Source organism: Anolis sagrei, chromosome 1 (genome assembly GCF_037176765.1).
Source record: "Anolis sagrei isolate rAnoSag1 chromosome 1, rAnoSag1.mat, whole genome shotgun sequence".
NCBI lineage: Eukaryota > Metazoa > Chordata > Lepidosauria > Squamata > Dactyloidae > Anolis > Anolis sagrei.
The window spans coordinates 147,326,185-147,346,839 of record NC_090021.1 but is presented as its reverse complement, the minus strand read 5'-3'; the positions used below and the strand labels follow the sequence as shown (position 1 = coordinate 147,346,839).

At 40.4% G+C, this 20,655-nt stretch overlaps 1 protein-coding gene and 1 long non-coding RNA gene across 4 annotated transcripts in view; one reads left to right on the top strand and one right to left on the bottom strand.

The window, feature by feature from the left end:
- Nucleotides 1-718: 718 nt before the first annotated feature.
- LOC137095913 (uncharacterized) lies at nt 719-6,728 on the top strand. 2 transcript variants are annotated; one of them, XR_010909060.1, is made up of 4 exons: nt 719-824; nt 3,936-4,034; nt 4,911-5,066; nt 6,489-6,728. It is a non-coding gene; the product is annotated as an uncharacterized lncRNA (long non-coding RNA). The 2 variants fall into 2 exon arrangements; XR_010909059.1 differs by lacking the exon at nt 719-824 and adding an exon at nt 2,381-2,473.
- Nucleotides 6,729-10,587: 3,859 nt separating this feature from the next.
- Nucleotides 10,588-20,655, bottom strand: part of FERMT1 (FERM domain containing kindlin 1) — a 36,975-nt gene continuing 26,907 nt past the window's right edge. For both annotated transcript variants that reach the window (XM_060785673.2, XM_060785682.2), the window contains exons 12-15: nt 18,059-18,280; nt 16,049-16,173; nt 14,417-14,558; nt 10,588-11,441 (exon numbers count right to left, since the gene is read on the bottom strand). In XM_060785673.2, coding sequence (XP_060641656.2) covers nt 11,268-11,441; nt 14,417-14,558; nt 16,049-16,173; nt 18,059-18,280 — 663 coding nt within the window. In that variant the 3' untranslated portion in view covers nt 10,588-11,267. The remainder of the gene's footprint in view (nt 11,442-14,416; nt 14,559-16,048; nt 16,174-18,058; nt 18,281-20,655) is intronic.

Genomic DNA, 20,655 nt, shown 5'->3' with positions numbered 1-20,655 from the left:
TGACACAAAAAAAGTTTTTCTAAGGGGGACAAAGCTGGCTCCCCCCCCGCCCCAGTTGCTGACAAAGATTATGGCCAAATAAAGTGATGAGTATTTCCCCCTTTGTGATTCTTCACTGTATTCCACACTGGGAGAAAGATGGGCTAAAATGGAAATGACTAAAAGTTTTAAGGAAATGACTAAAAGTTTTAAAAATTTAAAATATTTTTCCAATTCAGATGGACAACAGTGGCCCACCAGATGTTTGGGTGGTTGAAATATACATGGCAAAGCCAAAAACAATTGGGGGTGGGGGTGGGTGGGTGTTTATTTATGTATTTCCTTCATTTCTACACCACCTTTCTCGACCCCGGAGGAGACTGAAGGTGGCTTACAAATCTAGCAAAAATTCAATGTCACACAGGTAAACAATAAAACTCATCCCATCATAATATAAATCAATATAAACATATAGCAATTAAAATACCTATCAATCAATCAAACAAACAGATTAAAACCATATAAAATGCTGAGCTGTTGTCTGAAATCCAGTCCATTATTCAAGCTGTTAAGTCTCATTCCGTAGTTTCCTATTCACCAAATATCTGTGAAAAAAGCCAGGTCTTAAGGTCCCCCCCCCCCCAAAAAAAAACAAAACCCAGGAGCGATGAGCCCTGCCTGATGTCACTGAGGAGGGAGTTCCACATCTGATGGGCCACCACTGAGAAGGACCTGTCTCTCATCCCAGCCAATTGGGCTTGCAAAGAGGCTGGGATGGAAAGCAGGACCTCCCCAGGCAATCTTAAAGCTCTTGTAGACTCATAGAGGGAGATGTGTTCGGACAGGTAATTTGGACCAGAATTGTTTAGGGCTTTATGGGCTCGGTGGCAGATTGGCAGCCAGTGGAGCTGATATAACAGAGGAGTAGTATGCTCTTCATATACTGTACGAGTTAGAAATCTGGCTACCACCTGTTGGACTTATTGAAGCTTTCAGGCTGTCTTCAAAGGCAACACCACATAGAGTGCATTGCAGTAGTCTATACCAGATTTAACAAGAGCATGGACTATCATGGCCAAGTCTGACTAGAGTTACAAGCTGGATAGATGTGGGGAATGCCATGGATGTAGCGTACCTGGATTTCAGTAAGGCCTTCGACAAGGTCCCCCATGACCTTTTGGCAAACAAACTAGTCCAATGTGGGCTAGGCAAAACTACGGTGAGGTGGATCTGTAATTGGTTAAATGGACGAACCCAGAGGGTGCTCACCAATGCTTCCTCTTCATCTTGGAAAGAAGTGACAAGTGGAGTGCCACAGGGTTCCGTCCTGGGCCCGGTCCTGTTCAACATCTTTATTAATGACTTAGATGAAGGGCTAGAAGGCATGATCATCAAGTTTGCAGATGACACCAAATTGGGAGGGATAGCCAATACTCCAGAGGACAGGAGTAGGGTTCAAAACGATCTTGACAGATTAGAGAGATGGGCCAAAACTAACAAAATGAAGTTCAACAGTGACAAATGCAAGATACTCCACTTTGGCAGAAAAAACGAAATACAAAGATACAGAATGGGGGATAATGCCTGGCTCGAGAGCAGTACGTGTGAAAAAGATCTTTGAGTCCTCGTGGACAACAAGTTAAACATGAGCCAACAATGTGATGTGGCGGCAAAAAAAAACCAATGGGATTTTGGCCTGCATCAATAGGAGTATGGTGTCCAGATCCAGGGAAGTCATGCTACCCCTGCCTTGGTTAGACCACACCTGGAATATTGTGTCCAATTCTGGGCACCACCATTCAAGAGAGATATTGACAAGCTGGAATGTGTCCAGAGGAGGGAGACTAAAATGATCAAGGGTCTGGAGAACAAGCCCTATGAGGAGTGGTTTAAGGAGCTGGGCACGTTTAGCCTGAAGAAGAGAAGGATGAGAGGGGATATGATAGCCATGTATAAATATGTGAGAGGAAGCCATAGGGAGGAGGGAGCAAGCTTGTTTACTGCTTCCATGGAGATTAGGACATGGAACATTGGCTTCAAACTACAAGAGAGGAGATTCCATCTGAACATGAGGAAGAACTTCCTGATTGTCAGAGCCGTTCAGCAGTGGAACTCTCTGCCCCGGAGTGTGGTGGAGGCTCCTTCCTTGGAAGCTTTTAAACAGAGGCTGGATGGCCATCTGTCAGGGGTGATTTGAATGCAATATTCCTGCTTCTTGGCAGAAAGGGGTTGGACTGGATGGCCCACGAGGTCTCTTCCAACTCTTTGATTCTATGATTCCCAGTTGCTTCTTCCTCCTTTGTTTTGATATCAGATTTTAATTAGTGGTATACATTCAATAAATTAAGAAATAAAAAAATTGGAATTCATTATTGTGTCGTTCAGGCCAGCTCCAACTTAAGGTGATTTTATTTTTGGTTTTCTTGGTAGGAATTATTGAAGGGGGATCTGCCATTTCCCTCCCTTGAACCCATGAGAATGTGACTTGTCCAAGGTAATCTAGTAGCTGTTGATCGTTGAATGGGGATTCTAACTCTCGTTTCCTAGTCTTCCTCCAATGTTCAAACCTCTACACTACCTTGGCTCTCCAGACATTTGTACCAAATGAATAAAAAGGCAAACCACCAAAGACTAGCCCTTATAGTGATCTCAGTATGCAAAAAGCCATTGTAGCATCCTTGAGATTGAGAGAAATTGTAGTGTGGACAATTTCAATAGAAAGGAGAAAACCATGAAAATGAACAAAATCTGGTTATCAGTATTTAAAAAACTCTAAAATCAGGACAGTAGATAAAGAGCAACACTCAAAAAAACAGGAATTCCAGACAAGAAACAGCGACGGCCAGGTAGCACCTCCCAACAAAGGATTCTGTAGGCAGGAAGCAGCCAATCTTTGAAGCTGCAAACCCATTCAAGATCCCTTTGCATTCTAATATTTCAGAATAACATGGCAATGTCTTAGCAACACCATCAAAACTACTACTTCTTGAAACTGCTTTGGAGAAGAGTTTGTGTAGTGTTTGTATGGTGTGTAGTTTAAGGAAAGCCAACATAAAATATATGGAGGAAAAGCAAATCAACCTGTCGATAGCAATATGAAAAACAGTGGTTAATCTTTCCCAAAGGGAAGAGTTTATGAGTGTCAACATATATGTGGCACAATTATTAAGGCTACACTTTTCCCCTCCAAGGACCTTGAAAATGTGCTCTGGTGGCCTTATCTTTACAGCTGTCACTCACTATCAAAGGAGCCTTGAGAAATAGCAGGCTTCCTAGAGATTTAAGGCAGATTCCTTTATGGTGCTGTCTGGGGCCATTGTGATTCTTTCCTCTTTAACCTAAACAGATCAGCTTGTACTTTTGGAACTTTGCAACACCCGTCTGAAATCCAAGAAGCATAGCTGAGTATTGCCCAATATTGTTCAACTCCTGTAAATAGTATGTACTTGTGGCAAAGTCTAATTTCTCCATCAGAATTCGTCTTGGAAAAACAAGGATCCAGGCAGCAAAGTGAAATATGACTGCACATACCGCAAATTAGTACAGAGATGCTTGGATTAAACTACAGCCACAAAAGACATTAACTGCTGATAAACTAATGCTGTTATAAAGATTTGGAAGTCCAGTGTTTAGATTTATGTATTTTATGTATTCACACATTGCTTGTTTAGACCAAGCAACATATGCACAAATGAGGATAATACACAGATAAAGTAGCAGCATGAATTGCTACAAGTAACAAGAAATACAATTTTGGCTTCATAAATCTAAGCAGAAAATTCAGCAGTAAAACTTGTTTCAGAATTACATAGTTGAAACAACATTTTGGATAGCCACATTATGGAAAAGCATCTTGGAATACAGTTATTTGTATCTGTGGGTTGCTGAGTTTTCCGGGCTGTATGGCCATATTCCAGAAGCATTTCCTCCTGATGTTTTGCCCATATCTATTACAGACATCCACAGAGGTTGTGAAGTGTGTTGGAAACTAGGCAAGTGGGATTTATATATCTGTGATTGTCCAAGGTTGGAGAAAGAACTCTTGTCTGCTTGAGGTAAGTGTGAATGTTGCAATTGGCAAGCTTGATTATCATTTAATAACCTTGCAGCTTCAAAGCCTGGCTGCTTCCTGCCTGAGGGAATCCTTTGTTGGGAGGTGTTAGTTGGCCCTGACTTTTTTCCTGTCCTGACCAATGGACATGCTATATTAGTAATGGGTTGAGTTGTTTTGATCTACAGAATAAAACACTTTGCAGAGTATACTGACCAACAAAGACTAGCTGTATTATATTATTTTTATTTCAGAGATATATTTCTTTATGTATGGCTTATAATTCATGCCACAATGCAATACTACCTTTAGCCACTATGCATGTCCCTTAGGATCCACCTCTCAAGAACATTGTTGGTGAAACACCTACCTCAAAAGTTGAGCCTTTTTTTGATAGATGAGCCTTTTTTGATAAATGAGTAAGTAGAGTGTACTTGAGTAAGTAGAGTGTACTCACAAACTTGATGTAACAAATTGTTTAACTGTATGTGTGTATTCATGCTATGTGTTGTTTGTAGACCCTAATGAAGGCTCTTGTGAGTCGAAACTGGTTGCAGGTTGGAGTCAACTCATGTGTAACGAAGGGAATAGGACACCTATTGTGTCTACTGGAGCCTACTCGTATGCAACAAAGAATAGGACATTTATGGTCATTCAAGGACTATTCTTACTCACATGAAGGTTTTGTTTCATATTTCAAGAAGAAGAACCAATTGTTTCTGCTTAATGTGAATGTGGCAGCTCTGTGTTTTGTTGATATATGTATTTGTAATGTATACATTGAGTTAATTTAAATACTTTCACATTACCACAATCAGTGGGTACCCGTAATAACAACAGCAATTTAATACAAGGGTTCTTAACCTTTTGTATTCCACAGACTCCTTTGCCAATCAGGTGAAATCCATGGATCCCATCTCAGAATGTAGCAGCAGATAGTTTTATGACACTCAATAGTCTGTACAGAGGAGGATTGTGATCCATGTGATCTTGCATTGGGTCTAACCGCCACTGAAATGTTGAAGCATGGATTAGCGTAAGTAATTTTTTTGAGATATACATCTGTAATGAGATATGAAATGAATACTGCTGTAATTTATTGCACACATTTGTAAGTTATGGAAATGCTAGATTTCGGAGGACAGAGGAAATAAAGATAATAAGTTGAGGGGTTTTTTTCTATTCAAGCTCATAAGATAAAGGTTAAGTCTAGTCAAGTCTAGTCAAGTACAACTCTGTGGGATGGTGCTCATCTCAGTTTCTAAGCCAAAGAGTCGGCGTCATCCATAGACACCTCCTAGGTCACGTGGCCGGCATGACTGCATGGAGTCATAGACCCCCTGAAATCTTTCCACAGACCCTCTAGGTGTTCATTTCCATTTCTAAGCCAAAGAACCAGCATTGTCTGTAGATGCCTTCTAGGCCATATGGCCTGCATAAATGCATGGACCAGCGTTACCTTCCACCAAAGTGGTACCTATTGATCTTCTCACATTTGCATGTTTTCAAACTTCTAGGCTGGCAGAAGCTGGGGCTAACAATGGGAGCTCACCTTGTTCGCGGATTTGAACCACTGACCTTCTGATCAGCAAGTTTAACCCGCTGCACCATTGCAGCCCTTCTCCTGACCTAGTATGTTTTTCAAACCAGGGTTGTGGAAGCAGCTCTCTATACGTTTTGGAGGACAATGGTCATTGGTCCTAGCCAGCATACCTGCTGGGAAAGGATCATAGGAGTTTCAATCCAAAAATGTCTGGATGATACTACACTAAGTGCTCATATGCTATCCCAGAACATGTTATGACAATCTTGTAACGTGGACTAGTTTCATTACCCCTCTATTGCCCAAAGGAAGCTGAAGTTGAGACCGACTTGTCTAGGATCATTGAATATAGGGCTTATTTCTTTGCTCAACATCCCAATGTTGTTGTACTGTGCCTTTAAGATGTTTCAGACTTACGGCAATCCCAAGGCAATCTCATCATGGGGTTTGCTTGCCAAGAATTGTGCATAGGAAGTTTGGTTTTGAGGCCGAGAGATTATGACTTGCCCAAGGCCCCTCAGGGGGTTTCCATGGCCAAGCAGGAATTTTAACTTTGGTCCCCAAAGTCTTAGTCCAACACACAAACCACTACAATACAATGGTTTTCTTCAATCTTCCAATATTATTCTCCAATGTTTATTATTAAAAAAAGAAACTGGCAAGACTTCAAATAAATAGGAAAGTCAGTTTTGGTCAAATGGCAATTCCTCCTCAACCTAAGTCTACATGGACTAGCTGATACATTCATGGCTCAAATGCTACAATGAATTGAGTTGACTCAGGCAGGATTCCAGCATGGTGATGAGTATGTTGTGTGTGTGTGTGTGTTGCATTGTGGTTTCTATGTGCTAAAGTAGACATTGAAGGCGAAACTCCCTCATACCAAGACATTCACTCACCTCTTGCTTTTCCCAGGTCTGAATTGGTGCTGGCTACAAATCAGTCTGGAATGTTACAATTGAAAGCCGAATTCCTAACTGACGTTGGAAGATAAACAGAACAGAACAGTTCCACAAGGAGATGGCACCATTCGTTCCGCTCCACCTACCCCTCTCTAGGGAAATGTTGGAAGTATCTCCCCCTTCCCTACACCCCATCAATGATTATAAGCACTGAAATGTTTTCCAAAGGCTAAAAAAATAATCTTCAAATTCAGTTTTTCCCCTTTCATAATGAGGATAGGATGAGCTGGAGGTCTCCATTCAGTGACAATTTGAAGACATTTGACAAGCAGGCGTACATCATTGAGGTTGAATCAGAATTTTGCATAATCGGAACTGCATGAAATAAATTATATGAAGCCTTCTCCTCAAAGAAAAGTTAACAGTAATCTTCCTACTTTGCATCACATTTTTAATACAAGAAATTATAATTATAGGATAGGAAGGCCCCCTATAGATGCCATCTAGCTACCGGGCAGCAGTAAAGCAGAGTTGACACTGCCTGAGTTCTTTCTTCCCCAGACAAATGCATGCAGTTCTTATTCACAGTTGCTGGGGTACAGGACCCCTGCAAATAAAACCAATAATAATAATAATAATAATAATAATAATAATAATAAGTCACAAGTACCACCTGCCAGCAGCAAAGAATTGGTGGGATCATAAACCCACAAAGGTGGTGGAAAATGAACATGCAAAAATACTGTGTGACTTTCGAATCCAGACTAACAAAGTTTTGGAACACAACACGCCAGACATCATGATTGTGGAAAAGAAAAAAAGTCTGGATTATTGATGTTGCCATGCCAGGTGACAGTAGCATTGAGGAAAAACAACAGGAAAAACTCAGCCGCTATCAAAATCAAACTGGAAAGGCTCTGGCATAAACCAGTACAGGTGGTCCCAGTGGTCATTGGCGCACTGGGTGCAGTGCCAAAAGATCTCAGCCAGCATTTGAAAACAATAAATATTGACAAAATCACGATCTGTCAACTGCAAAAGGCCACCTTACTTGGATCTGCATGCATCATTTGAAAATACATCACAGAGTCCTAGACGCTTGGGTCTCTATATATGAGACCCTTCCATTTTGCTTTCCATGTCTTTTTGCTTTGACCCGTCATATAGTAACTTTTCCTTTCGCTAATATAATCTTGAAGAAGGTAATCTGCTAAATATTTGTACCAGGTTTTTGTATCCCATTTCTTGTGGTCTTTCCAGCCCAGGGCCACTGAGGCTTTAATTCCCTCTATCATATGTTTTATTATTTCCTCACTTTCCTTATATTCCTCTTTATTTTCGAATTTCTGAGTGAAAAATTGGGCCTTCTGAGTGAAAAATTGGGAACCTGACTTGTGATTTTGTGATACGAAATCCAGCATATAGATCTCGTTTGCTGTGACATACTGTGCTTTTGTGTCAATAATAATAATAATAATAATAATAATTCTGGCACAAGCTAGTCAAGGTGGTCCCAAGGGTGATCGGCACACTGGGTGCAGTGCCTAAAGACCTTGGCTAGCACTTAATAACAATTGGTGCTGACAAAATTACTGTCATCTGCAAAAGGCCACCCCACTCAGATCTGCATGCATGATTCGCTGATACATCACATAGTCCTAGACATTTGGGAAGTGTCTGACGTGTGATTGAATACAAAAGCCAGCAGAGTGATCTTGTTTGCTATGTACTAATCTTATTGTGTATCAAATAATAATAATAATAATAATAATAATAATAATAATACCAACGTGTGATCGAATACAACAGTCAGCAGAGTAATCTTGTTTGCTGTGGATTCATCTTGTTGTGTTTCAAATAATAATGCCCCATGATTTTTTAATCCGTGAGAACACCTCTCTAGGAATCTCTAAATCCTCCAGTATGTCTTAATAGACAACTTATATTGGATGTTGACCACAGAGTTGCCCTGTGAGAAGTTGAACTTTAGTTAAACTTGAACAGGTTTTCAAATCCCATTACCAGTAAGTCATTTTTCAGGAAACTGATTGTATCCAAAAATAGTTTCAATGTGTTTATTACAATTTTGAAATGAAATATCAAAACTATTTGAAAATTTATTAGAAAATATTAGTTTTAGAATTTAAATTGTTTACATTGTTTTAAAAGGCAGCAAAGGTCAGAAAACAATGTAAAAAATGAAAAACTTTTCAAAATAGACAAATTTAGTTGAAAAAGCAGTCCATTTACACTTAACCAGGAAATGGCTTATCAGCCTAAAAAGTTCCTAATATTTATGGAAGGACTTTATAGAAACTGTAAAAAATGATCAGATGTAACAAACAAACAAATCTCAACTGTGTATTTACTTGGTGAAAAATCAAAAGCGGAATAAATGCAAACACCTATAATTAACAAATATACACACATTGACAATGCAAATGGTAATACATAGTCTATATAATCTGTTTAATATCTGTTGTCTTAGCATTCTTACAGAGTAATGGTAGACTTTTCAAATACTAAACTAAAATAAGAAATGGTGGACTTTTTAAAAGCCAGAATAATATAGGGCCTGCAACAAATTTATGGATGAGAGAGCTGGACCATAAGGAAGGCTGAGCGAAGGAAGACCTTTTGAGCTGTGATGTTGGAGGAAAATCTTGAAAGTGCCTTGGACCGCAAGAAGATCAAACCAGTCCATACTCCAGAAAATAAAGCCTGACTGCTCATTAGAGGGAAGGCTAATAAAGGCACAGATGAAGTACTTTGGCCACATTATGAGAAGACAGAAAAGCTTGGAGAAGACAATGAGGCTGGGGAAAATGGAAGGAAAGGGGAAGAGGGGCCGACCAAGGACAAGATGGATGGATGGTATCCTTGAAGTGACTGGATTGACTTTGAAGGAGCTGGAGGTAGCCACGGCCAACAACAGGATGGAAGTATGCTTCAGGTTCACCTTTGTTTACACCAAAACAGGAAAGGTGTGACTCTAGATGCCCACAAAACTCACTGCTGTTTTCATGAAAATTTCTCTCTCTCTCTTTCTCCAGGTTTCCAGCATTGCAGTAACTTTAACAACTTCAGTTAAGTATTTGGAAATATACTGTAGCCACATCCAAAAAAGAGACAGGTATTGTTACCAAGGGAATGCAAATATAAGAGTTCTTAGTGTGAATGATTTTCAATGTCTTACAACAATGAGAAGGCCATATTAGCAAGAGCATGGGTTTGGAGCAAATACCAGCTGCTTGCGAGTGGAACAGAAGGCCTTGGCAGAAAGAAATCCCTTACGCTCTTGCAATTTTTCCCTCTCCAAACTTCACTTAAATCTACTCTAAAAGGGTTGAGGGTTCCTCTGGGATAGATCTATTGGCACACAGGGGAAAGTCAATTCATACAAAAATGGCTATAACTCAACATTAAAAAGTACACCAGACTTTTCTGGGGTCCTTTCACACTATAGCTTAGAAAATGGCTTTTTATATTGTATTTATTTATTTAAAATTTTTATATCCCAATCTTCTCTAACCTCCATAGAGGGACTCAGACCGGCTCACAGCAAGGATTCAATGCTAATAATATAGTCTAAAAACATAATACAATAACAAAGATTAAAATTACAAATAAGCCAAATCGCCAAGATACAATCATGTCCAACTCAGTCCGTATGTGTGGTCGATAACTTTGTTCTGTAGCCGGTGTCAACCATTACTCTGCTTCCTTCCATAGTCAGGATTTCACCAGCCTCCTGAAGGACAGGAAGGAGGGGGCAGATCTGATCTCAATTGGGAGAGAGTTCCATAGCCAAGGGCCACCACAGAAAAGGCCCTGTCTCTCATTCCCGCCAGACGCGATCGCGAAAGTGGCGGGACCGAGAGCAGGGCCGCACCAGAAGATCTTAATAGTCTTGATGGTTCATAGGGGAGAATATGTTCATTTTCAAATCCTCAAACAACTCTTCTGGTGCCTCTGCCCAAACTAGAATCCCTCCAGGATCCCATAGGATGAAGCCAGGGCAATTGCAAAAGAATCATGGATCATGGTGCTATAATTCAGTTGTGTGGATATGCCCCTGTATATGGCATTAGGTGATGCATGATACTGAGTGGAGTATACAGATGTAATCTACACCAAGGCTTGCTTATAGAAAGAAAGAAGGACTCAGTAGCTCATGGAGATGCTCTCAGAGTTTGCTGTATTAGCTAGCTGTATCTTGTTAATAAAAATTAGGAAGAAAAAAGTAGTATGCATCACAGGCACACCACAGATAGTTTGTCCTAGTGAAATAGGCTGTATATACCTTAATTTGGCAATAATCCCTGAGATAATAAAAATAATGACGACAATGGTAGTGAAAAAAGTTAGTCAGTAGCATCAAAGCAGCCAAATACCTCTTGGTTCAAAACAGAGGCATATCAAAGAGAACAAATATACATTGGGTCTCTGGTATCTTCCGGTATCCAGGTCCCCCCGTGGATACCAAAATATGAGGATTCTTAAATTCCATTATATACAGTGATGTAGTAGAATGGCATCCCTTATATAAAATGGGGAACAACCCAAATGCATGCCAAGCAGAGACTGTGGATCTGTGAAATAGCAGAAGGCTTGGCAGGAGGAAAAATCAAGGTTTGCTTTTTGGATTCCCCCTCTCCCCCAATTTTGAGCCATAGTTGGTTGAACCTGTGGATGCAGAACCCCAGATTCAAATCATAGAGGTCCAGCTGTATTGTTCTGTAAGCCTCATCAGCTCAGGAAGTCCAACAGAGAGAAGGTGGTTGACTTCCCTTTACTCTCTTCCTCCAGTTAATTTATGGAACAAGTCTTCATCCAATGTTTCATTCTGGTCTTTGGAGCGAGTTGACAGGAAAATGTAACCTCCAATGTACTCATGGATCACCTTGCAGTCTGCACTCAAGCAAGAAAATGCAATGGATACGTTCTGATCAAACTCAATTGCAACCTGAAGAAATGGAGATAGGAATAATAATAAAAATTAAGCAGCCTTTTGCTTAGCTCCTCTATCACTCTAGTTGCAGTCTCCCCAAAATTGCCTTGTAAAAAAAGTTTATGATTAAAGCATCTTACTGAGCTTGACAACTTTTTCTGAGATGTGGTGTAAAAACATAATAATAATAATAATAATAATAATAATAATAATAACACTTTATTTGTACCCTGCTACCATCTCCCCAAGGGACTCGGTGTGGCTTACATGAGGCCGAGCCCAAATACAACAATACAAGCAATAATAACAACAATACAAGCAATTAAAATAAACATGGACAATACAATAATGCAACATTAACAATAAGACCACACGATTAAAAACTATGGGAAAACCAAATGTAAAATTAAAATTGGAAGTAATGCTGGAACATGGGCGAAAAAGTGATGGGGCGTTTGTAGAAAACATACAAGCAGACCTAAAAAGTAAAGTGCTTTGGAGGACAAAGTGCTATGGGATCATTATTCTGGGAAGGCACACTGGAACAGCCAATCTTCAAGCTCCTCCTAAAGACTGCCAGAGTTGGGGCCTGCCTGATGTCCTTAGGAAGTGAGTTCCAGAGTCGGGGGCCACCACCGAAAAGGCCCACTCTCTCGTCTTCATTTATAGAGATAAATACAAGCGAACACTGGGAGCTTATTCATATAGGATTCCTCTCTTTGCAATGTCTAATTTGTCCCTTTCTGGAGACTTAAATCCTTTTTTTAAATTCAAAAGTGCCAGATCTTAAATGAAGATAATTTTTTGCTATATGTACTTATTCAAGGAAAGAAGAAAAAAAATTAAAACCACAAGTAGAACCATGTAGGACTATTTCACATGATATTGAGATCATAGTGATTTCTATGTCTGCACGGTAATGAAATCACTTGGGGTTTCACTTTAAATTTTAATGGAACTCTGAGAAGAATCTCATCCCTGGTCTGCAAAATGCTTTCAGCACCTTGGATAGCACTTTTAAAGTTAAGATTGAAATCTGGAGTACACAAACACATATGTGTTGACAACTGCTGCTATGCTATACCATGGTTGGAAAACAGGACTATTGTTGTTGGAAGGTGATCACACAATAATTAGGCCTTTCCATGCCATTAGCTTACTGTCAAGATTCCACTCTTCCAACAAGGGATGTAAATAAAAAAAAGCATATGGTCAAATATGTGTTCATCACAAGTCACTTCCTATCCATATTAGCAATACAGATGGAATAGCTATGTTTGTTAATGTGCTGGATGACAAATAGGAAGTTCCAGAGATTACTGACATCTCGGCCAACTCAATATGCTCCTTCATTGTAGTTATCTTGCTGCTTTCACAGTAAAACCTAGCCTCATCCATTGTATACAGTAGTACAGCAGGCTTGTGTTTCACAATTAGTACAATACTACATCTGTATCCATGGGGGATATGTCTGAAGACACTCCATCCCTGTGGATAACTGAAATTGTAGACAAAGGTGATCCCTTTGTTTCAACTATACTTGTGTAGAAGCTTCCTACAGAATTGTACCGGGTGGCTAGAGACCCACAAACTTAAACTCTAAACTTTTACTTGCATTCCACATAAATATAGACAAAGAGAGAGAGAGAGAGAGAGAGAAGAGGAAGAAGAAGAGGAGGAGGAAGAGGAAGGAGAAGGAGAAGGAGGAGGGGTAAAGGTTTCCCCTTGACATTAAGTCTAGTCGAGTCCGAATCTGGGGAGCGGTGCTCATCTCCATTTCTAAGCCAAAGAGCCAGTGTTGTCTGTAGACACCTCCAAGGTTATGTGGCCAGCATGACTGCATGGAGCACCTTTTCCTTCCTGCAGAAGCGGTACCTACTAATCTATTCACATGTGTATGCTTTCGAATTGCTAGGTTGGCAGAAGCTGGGGCTAACAATGGGAGCTCACCCCGTCTCGCAGTTTCAAACTGGCGATCTTCCAGTCAACAAGTTCTGCAGCTTAGTGGTTTAACCTGCTGTGCCATTGCAGCCCACATACACAACATATATATATGGTGTAAGAAAAACTGTGGATATTGAATCCATGGATAAGGGGCGGTTAAATTGTATCCTTATCTAACAGAGGTCAGCCAAATGTTTGTAAAGGATTATGTTACAAAGAGCATTTCCATCAGATCAGACTAGCAGTCCACCTTGTATAGCAAGAGAGACCCAACTTGTCAAAAAGTATTTGTCAAAAACCACAACCTTTCCTAATTGTTTGCCTCCCAGCAGCTCATATTTGAGACTATTGTGCTCCTCAACACTTAGCCACTGTGATGAAAAAACTCTGATAGACCTGTACTTTAAACATGTACTTAAATCTGGTTCAAAGCCAATCACCTTGTCACTATGACCGCAACTGGAGGTCTAAATTCTATCAAAGTTGTGTTTCAAGGTCGTGTTTCAAAGGGCTGTAGGAAAAGGAGACCCCCTGCAAAAAAAAACCCTAAATGGAAACACCTTCTTTCAGCAGATCCCCTAATTTCACTTGTGTAGCATTTTGGTGTTCCGAAGATATGACTGAAGGAATGAGGGCACTGGGAAGTCTGTTTCTGCCAACATCATCTCGGGAGCTTAAATCTGGAGCTAATCCCTTATTTCTGCTTTCAAGTAGCAGATGAGGAGACAAATTCCTTTAATTATATTTTACATCATAGTGGAGACCAAAGTACCCATGTCCTAAATACAAATCGTATTGTATTAGGTAGATGTGAGAAATCCATGTTGTAAGAGTATAACAAACTGCAACCCAATAATGCTCATAATACTGTATAGTTTTTATTGAATTTTTGAATTGAATTGAACTGCAGCCCAATAATGCTGACAATCTGCATGTGTCACTCCTGTAAGGATTTTTGCCTCTCCAATTTAGTGTTTTGCAAACCCACATACAATCACACAAACTAAAACTGAAGGTAGTTTTACTTAACTCCTTGAAAAGCTTACCTGACGTATCTCCCAATTCACATTCCACTGTTTCATATTTGAGAATCTCCATGTTGTAATTGGGTCTCCTGTCGCCATGTCTATCCTTATTAGTCGGTTGTGAGAAATTCCCAGAAGATCATCTTTCTTGCTCCCTTTAAATCTAGGAGAGGAGGGGAGAGAATCACCACCAGCCCATTTATTTCGTCCCATGCTTTTCTAAAAGTACTTGTAACACAAATGAAAACCAGGATACACAAGTCCATGTAGCATTAGAGTGTAGCCAAGATGATACAATTTATTGACGAGGAAGAACACCAAAGCTAAGAGAAGTTGCAGCACGTGGCTTTTGCCTCTGTCTATTCTGCCTCCTCCTCTCCTTCTTGCAGAGTTACTTGAGTACAAAGTAGTCATGTGCATTCAGGACTTACCTTGATCTATTTCGTGTCCTGGCTTTCACCAGGGCCCCTGATCCATTTTTTTCTGAGCCTCCCAAAATTGGGAGGTCAGATATTTATTTTTTGGTTTTGGGGCTGAAAGATCTTTTTTTTTTCAGCACATTATTAGGAGGTACACTTCACCCATAGGCCCAAAGCGCCCGGGCCTACGGGTGCAGGCTTTGGACCTACGCACCCGAGACTCGCAGGGTCTGCAGCCAAGCACCGAGTAAGGAGCTTTCCTTACTAGGGCAAGCTCTTCTCTTTGTTTACAGAATATTCTCTGCAAATAAGGGAGAATGTAACTGGGATGCGTCTTATTTGTTTATTTATTTATTTACCGTATTTATATACCGCTTTTCTCAGCCTGAAGGCAACTCAAGGTGGTTTATAGCTGGCACAACTCGATGCCCCAACAACATAAAATACAATTCAAAAACATTTAGCAAATAATATAAAAACCATACAAAACCAATAAAAACATAAATCCTCAATGTCTCCTTGCTAAAATCATTTTCCAATTCACATCGTCCAGTCGTTCCATAGATCTATATTTGCCTGTCACACTATATTTGCAAATGCTTGCTTGAAAGGCCAGGTTTTAACTTTTTTACAAAATGTTAGGAAGGGGGGGGGGTGATCTAATATCCCTAGGAAGGGCATTCCACAGCTGAGGGGCCACCACTGAGAAGGCCCTGTCTCTCATCCCCACCAAACACATCTGCGAAGAGGGTGGGACCGAGAGCAGGGCCTCCCCAGTCCATCTTAGAGTCCTAGAGGGTTCATAGGACCATGATGATGCATGATGGAAAGCTGGGCAGCAGACTACAGCACAGAAAAGCTTTTCTTCTGTCACAGAAGAATTGAAAAAAGAGTGCATGTCTCGCTACTGCAAATCAATAACAACCAAATACGGAGATGCAGAAGAAGAGGTTGAAATGAGAACATTTACTGATGTCTTTACCTGATGAAATTATGCTCCCCTCTACTGGCTAAGCATATAATGCTTTGAAAATAATGTTGAAATTCAGGATGCCTTCAGATGAGGGTGTTCTTGTGTAATAGTCTTCCGACAAACAGATTTACAAGGCATGCAGACATCCTCATCTTCCACTTGTAACTCTATGTTTCACCATACTTTTCCATACTTTTCAGCTCACACAGAAAGATAAACATTTGCCACTTAAATATTATGGCAGTACAGTGTTACATTTACCTTACAATGTAATAAGATAAGCCAAACTCAGGAAGGGATTGCCATGCCTGGATAAATCTCAATTTGGCTTCCATCAGGGACATGTGAGCAATATTCTGGTGAGCCTCCAAGATACGAGCAGAAAGCTATATAAAATAGGTGAAAAAAAAGCTTTGATATATAGATGTGAAAAACTACAGAACAGCATTAGACATCGAGGCTGTGTGAAAGACTGATTGTGAGAATGTAAATCACCAAAGCAATACAAGAATGCTATTAGAGAGATGAGGAAGTTATTGTTTCCATATCAGTATGTTTTGTTTGCTTAACAAATTTGATGCGAGACAAAAGGCTGGTATGAAAAAAGGACTTAGTTCAGCAATCCCTATCATTCCTCACTATTATCTAGGCTGGCAGTGAGACATCTCCATCATGGGTAAAAACCTTCCTCTTTTCCTGCTGCCTTTTCCCACACTAAGCATTATTGTCATTTCTTATGAGTGATGTCTTCCTATGATGTGTCCAAACTATATCAGTCTCAGTTAAGTCATCTTTGTTTTTGTCCTAACAGTAGTCTATTGTCCTGAGCACAGGTTACATATCAATATGATTGTTTCAGCATACCAATTTCTTTAAGAGCGATCCATAGTTTCTCATGATCTATACAATCACAGGCTTAGATATAGTCTACAAAGCATGGACTGTTTTTCTTCTAAAGTCTTTAATGTGTTCCATTATTCAATATACGTTTGCAATATAATCCCTGGTGCTTCTTCCTTTCCTGAACCCATCTTAGACATCTGGCATTTTCCCCTTTTTGGTGGAGAATTTTGAACATCATGTTGTTTGCATGGGGGATTAATGCAATCATCTGGTAGTAACAACAATTCCTGGTGTCCCCTTTCTCAGGAGTTTTGTGTGTGTGTCAGGAGTGACTTGAGAAACTGCAAGTTGCTTCTGGTGTGAGAGAATTGGCTGTCTGCAAGGACAATGCCCAGGGGACGCTGAGATGTTTTTACCACCCTGAGGGAGGCTTCTCTCATGTCCCCACATGGGAAGCTGTAGCTGACAGATGGGAGCTCACCCTGCTCCCCAGATTCGAACCGCCAACCTTTCGGTCAGCAGTTCAACCTGCACAAGGGTTTCACCCATTGCACCACCGGGGCTCCATCTTGGGACTGGAATGTATATTGAACATTTCTAGTCTGTCAGTCATTGTTTTATTTTCCTTATTTTTTGAGAGATTATAAATTAGAATAGAATAAATTCTGTCTCTGTATTCTGAGGCAGCTCTGTTGATATGCCATCTCCTCCTGGTGATTTGCTTTTCCCGAGTACTCTGAGTGGAGCTTCCAATTTACTTTTTTCTGATGGTTCTTTGAATCTGTCATCCTTTCATCTTTTCAATATACTGCAGTTATTTAGTGTTCTATCCATTTTCTTTTTATGTATATTTGTGCCAGGTAATGTTATCTCTTGATGGTTGTAGATCATCCCTACTCTTGGTTTAAATTTGATTCTTGGAAGAGGTTACATCTTTTTGTTGTTTTATTGTCACCTGCATGGATTTTATACCAGGTCTTTTTCATTCTCACTAGTTGTTGAATTATTGCATCCTAGACTCTGGCTCTATTTCTGTCACCTTTTCCTTTCGCTTCTTGTCTTTCATCTGTTATTCACCAAGGTTTTTCTTTCTTTTGGGGTTCAGCTGCCTTATGCCCTTTTGGGAATTTAGGAGTCAAGCACAGTTTGCAAATGGTGCAACTATGGAAAAAAAAACTATCAATCCACATTCTCCATATACACTGTCTGCACTGAATATACTATCTAGCTCTCCTGGATCAAGCTAACTCTTCAGAAATTCATTTACAGAACAGTGGATCAATGCCTTGTGGAGGAAGGGTTCAATGGAATTCAATTTTTGCTTTGGTTAAGAGAAGCAACATGGAACTTGAGTCAGCTTCATAATGCTTAATCCTGAAATCTGCCTTAGGTGCAGAGGTTGTTTCTCAGTCCTTCATCCCCACTTACCTGCTTAGACTTGTATTTCTTTGCATATCTTGGTGAGACAAAGCACTCCGGTTTCATGTCCATGCTTTCTACATCTGAAACATCTTGGGGAGCAGCAGTTCTGCTTTTCATTTTTAAGAAAGACATGATATTTTGGACCTCAGGATGGTAGGAGCTGTCTGCCATAGTCTTGCCTTTAGAAGCCAAAATGCAAGCTGCCATCCATCTGGCGTATTGATTTTCCTGCAACAAACCGGTCATTGAGCACGATGAAGAAAGAGGGTGTGAAAATTCATTGCACTGTTATATTGTTTGCATTTTTAGTCCTAGTGATTTAAATTACATCTAGTTTATGGTTAAAATAGGTGCAGGCCCTCATTTCTGAAGCATCACACAGCACACAGATTGGGAACACGGGGCCAGAAGTTATTGAATTACAACAGGGGTCCTCTAACTACGGCCCGAGGGCCGGATACAGCCCTCCAGGGTCATTTACCTGGCCCTCGCTCAGGAACAACCTAAGTCTGAAACGACTTGAAAGGACACAACAACAACAACAACAACAACAATCCTATCTCATCAGCCAAAAGCAGGCCCATGCTTCCCATTGAAATACTAAGTTTAAATTTGTTAAAATTGTTCTTCATTCTAATTATTGTATTGTTCTAAAGTGTTTTTTTGCACTACAAATAAGATATGTGCAGTGTGTATAGGAATTTATTCATTTTTTTTTTCAAATTATAATCCAGCCCTCCAACAGTTTGAGGGAATGTGACCTGGCCCTCTGTGTAAAAGGTTTGGGGATCCCTCAACATCCATCATCCTTTACCACTGTCTGTGCTGACCCAGGGTTAATGGGAGCCACTTTCCAAAGGACTCTGTAAGGCAACACATCCCTCATTACTGAAATGTACAGAACTCTAGACCAAGGCTCTGGGTATCTGGTGAAGTTATCAACTTCTTTCTTTTAGTCTCAAAAGAGCCACAGAATTCCTTTATATGTTAAAAAGAGCAGTTAGGATTCACCTGCATTAATCCAGATGGTTTCAAAACAAGATTAGACAAGAGCTATCAACAATCCTGGGTTCACAATCTGGAAATATCAGTCACTGCGTAAGCATAGTAAAAGTGAACAATGTGCCTTCACCCCAATTGTGGGCTTCTGAGTGAACCCTGGATGTTCACTGTGGAAAGAGAAGATGACAGACTGAACTAGATGAGTTTGGGTCTACCTTTGTATCGTCTCTAACCATTGTAAGGTGGGTTGAGTTGTACACCGTTGGTGCAGTTACTGCTTGATGCAACAGGGATACTAGTGTTCCACCCATCCGTATATATGTGTACTGGTGGAGGAAGCTGGGAAAGGAGAACTCAAAGACTAGCAAGCCAGGTGCAGGTGGAAAGTATTGTCATCCCATTTCTCCTCATCTCCCTCTTCATGTGCAACAGTCACCACACAAGAGTTGCTTCTCTGTGAAGGGCTATGTGGACAGGGACAAGCAGGTGTATGGGTCGTTCCTCCCTGACAGACACAGATGAAAGGACCAGTTAACTAACTCTGCCCATAAGGTTGCACCAGTCATACAACATCCCCAGGTTTCAGAGAACCAAACCTCGAAGAAGCAAAGCCTCCAAGTGGATGTGCTTGAAGGTTGATTTAATTGATGCACTTTCTATGTTATGTACAATCTGGGGTTTTGAGGAGTTTAGAATTTGAAAAATCAAATTTGGCTCTTTTGAAAATCAAATCTGAATGAGGCTTTTAGTAAGAGCAAGGTGTTCCAATATGATCCATCTTTGCTACTCTGAATTTTTTTTAGTTTGTCAGTATACAGAACAGAATGGTCAATTATATGGGATGTTCAGAAAAAAATGACATGTAAAAATAAATATACTGGGGGCAAAGATTGATCATATTGGAACACCTTGCTCTTACTACAAGCCTCATTCAGATTTGATTTCAAAAGAGCTAAGTTTGATGCCCTCTCTCCTAGCTTTTGGGTGTCTTTAAGAGCCCTATATCTCAGGATCTGATCCCAGGTTTTCTGTTTATCCCAGATTATCTGGTAGTGGGACATGAGAGAAGCCTCCCACAAGGATGATAAAAACATCAAATCATCTGGGCGTCCCCTGGGCAACGTCCTTGCAGACGGCCAATTCTCTCACACCAGAAGCGACTTGCAGTCTATCAAGTTGCTCCTGACATGATAAAAAAAATCTGGTAGTGGGGACTCATATAATCCAGGTTAAAGCAGAAAACCTGGGATCAGACCCTGGGATATAGGATCAGTCTGGAAGGGCCCTAAGTTAGAGTTGGTTGTATACGTTTGTGCATGGATATAGACATAGTCAGAGCACTGCATACGCTAGAGGGCAAATTTAGTTTTAAATCGGTAGCCTTATGAGCTGATGGAGCATCCATTTCAAAGATCTATTATTTTCTTGCATGATTTCCAATTAACAAGATGACAGGATATGGGATCCAACCTGTGAAGGTGTGTGTGGGTCTGGATTTTAATCAGGCCAGAGGTGTGCAAGGAGGAATGATTTACTTCTTTCCTTACCTGCCGTGGAAGCCCTGAGAGGCAGGCCATCACTGGTATCAGTGAAGGATCATA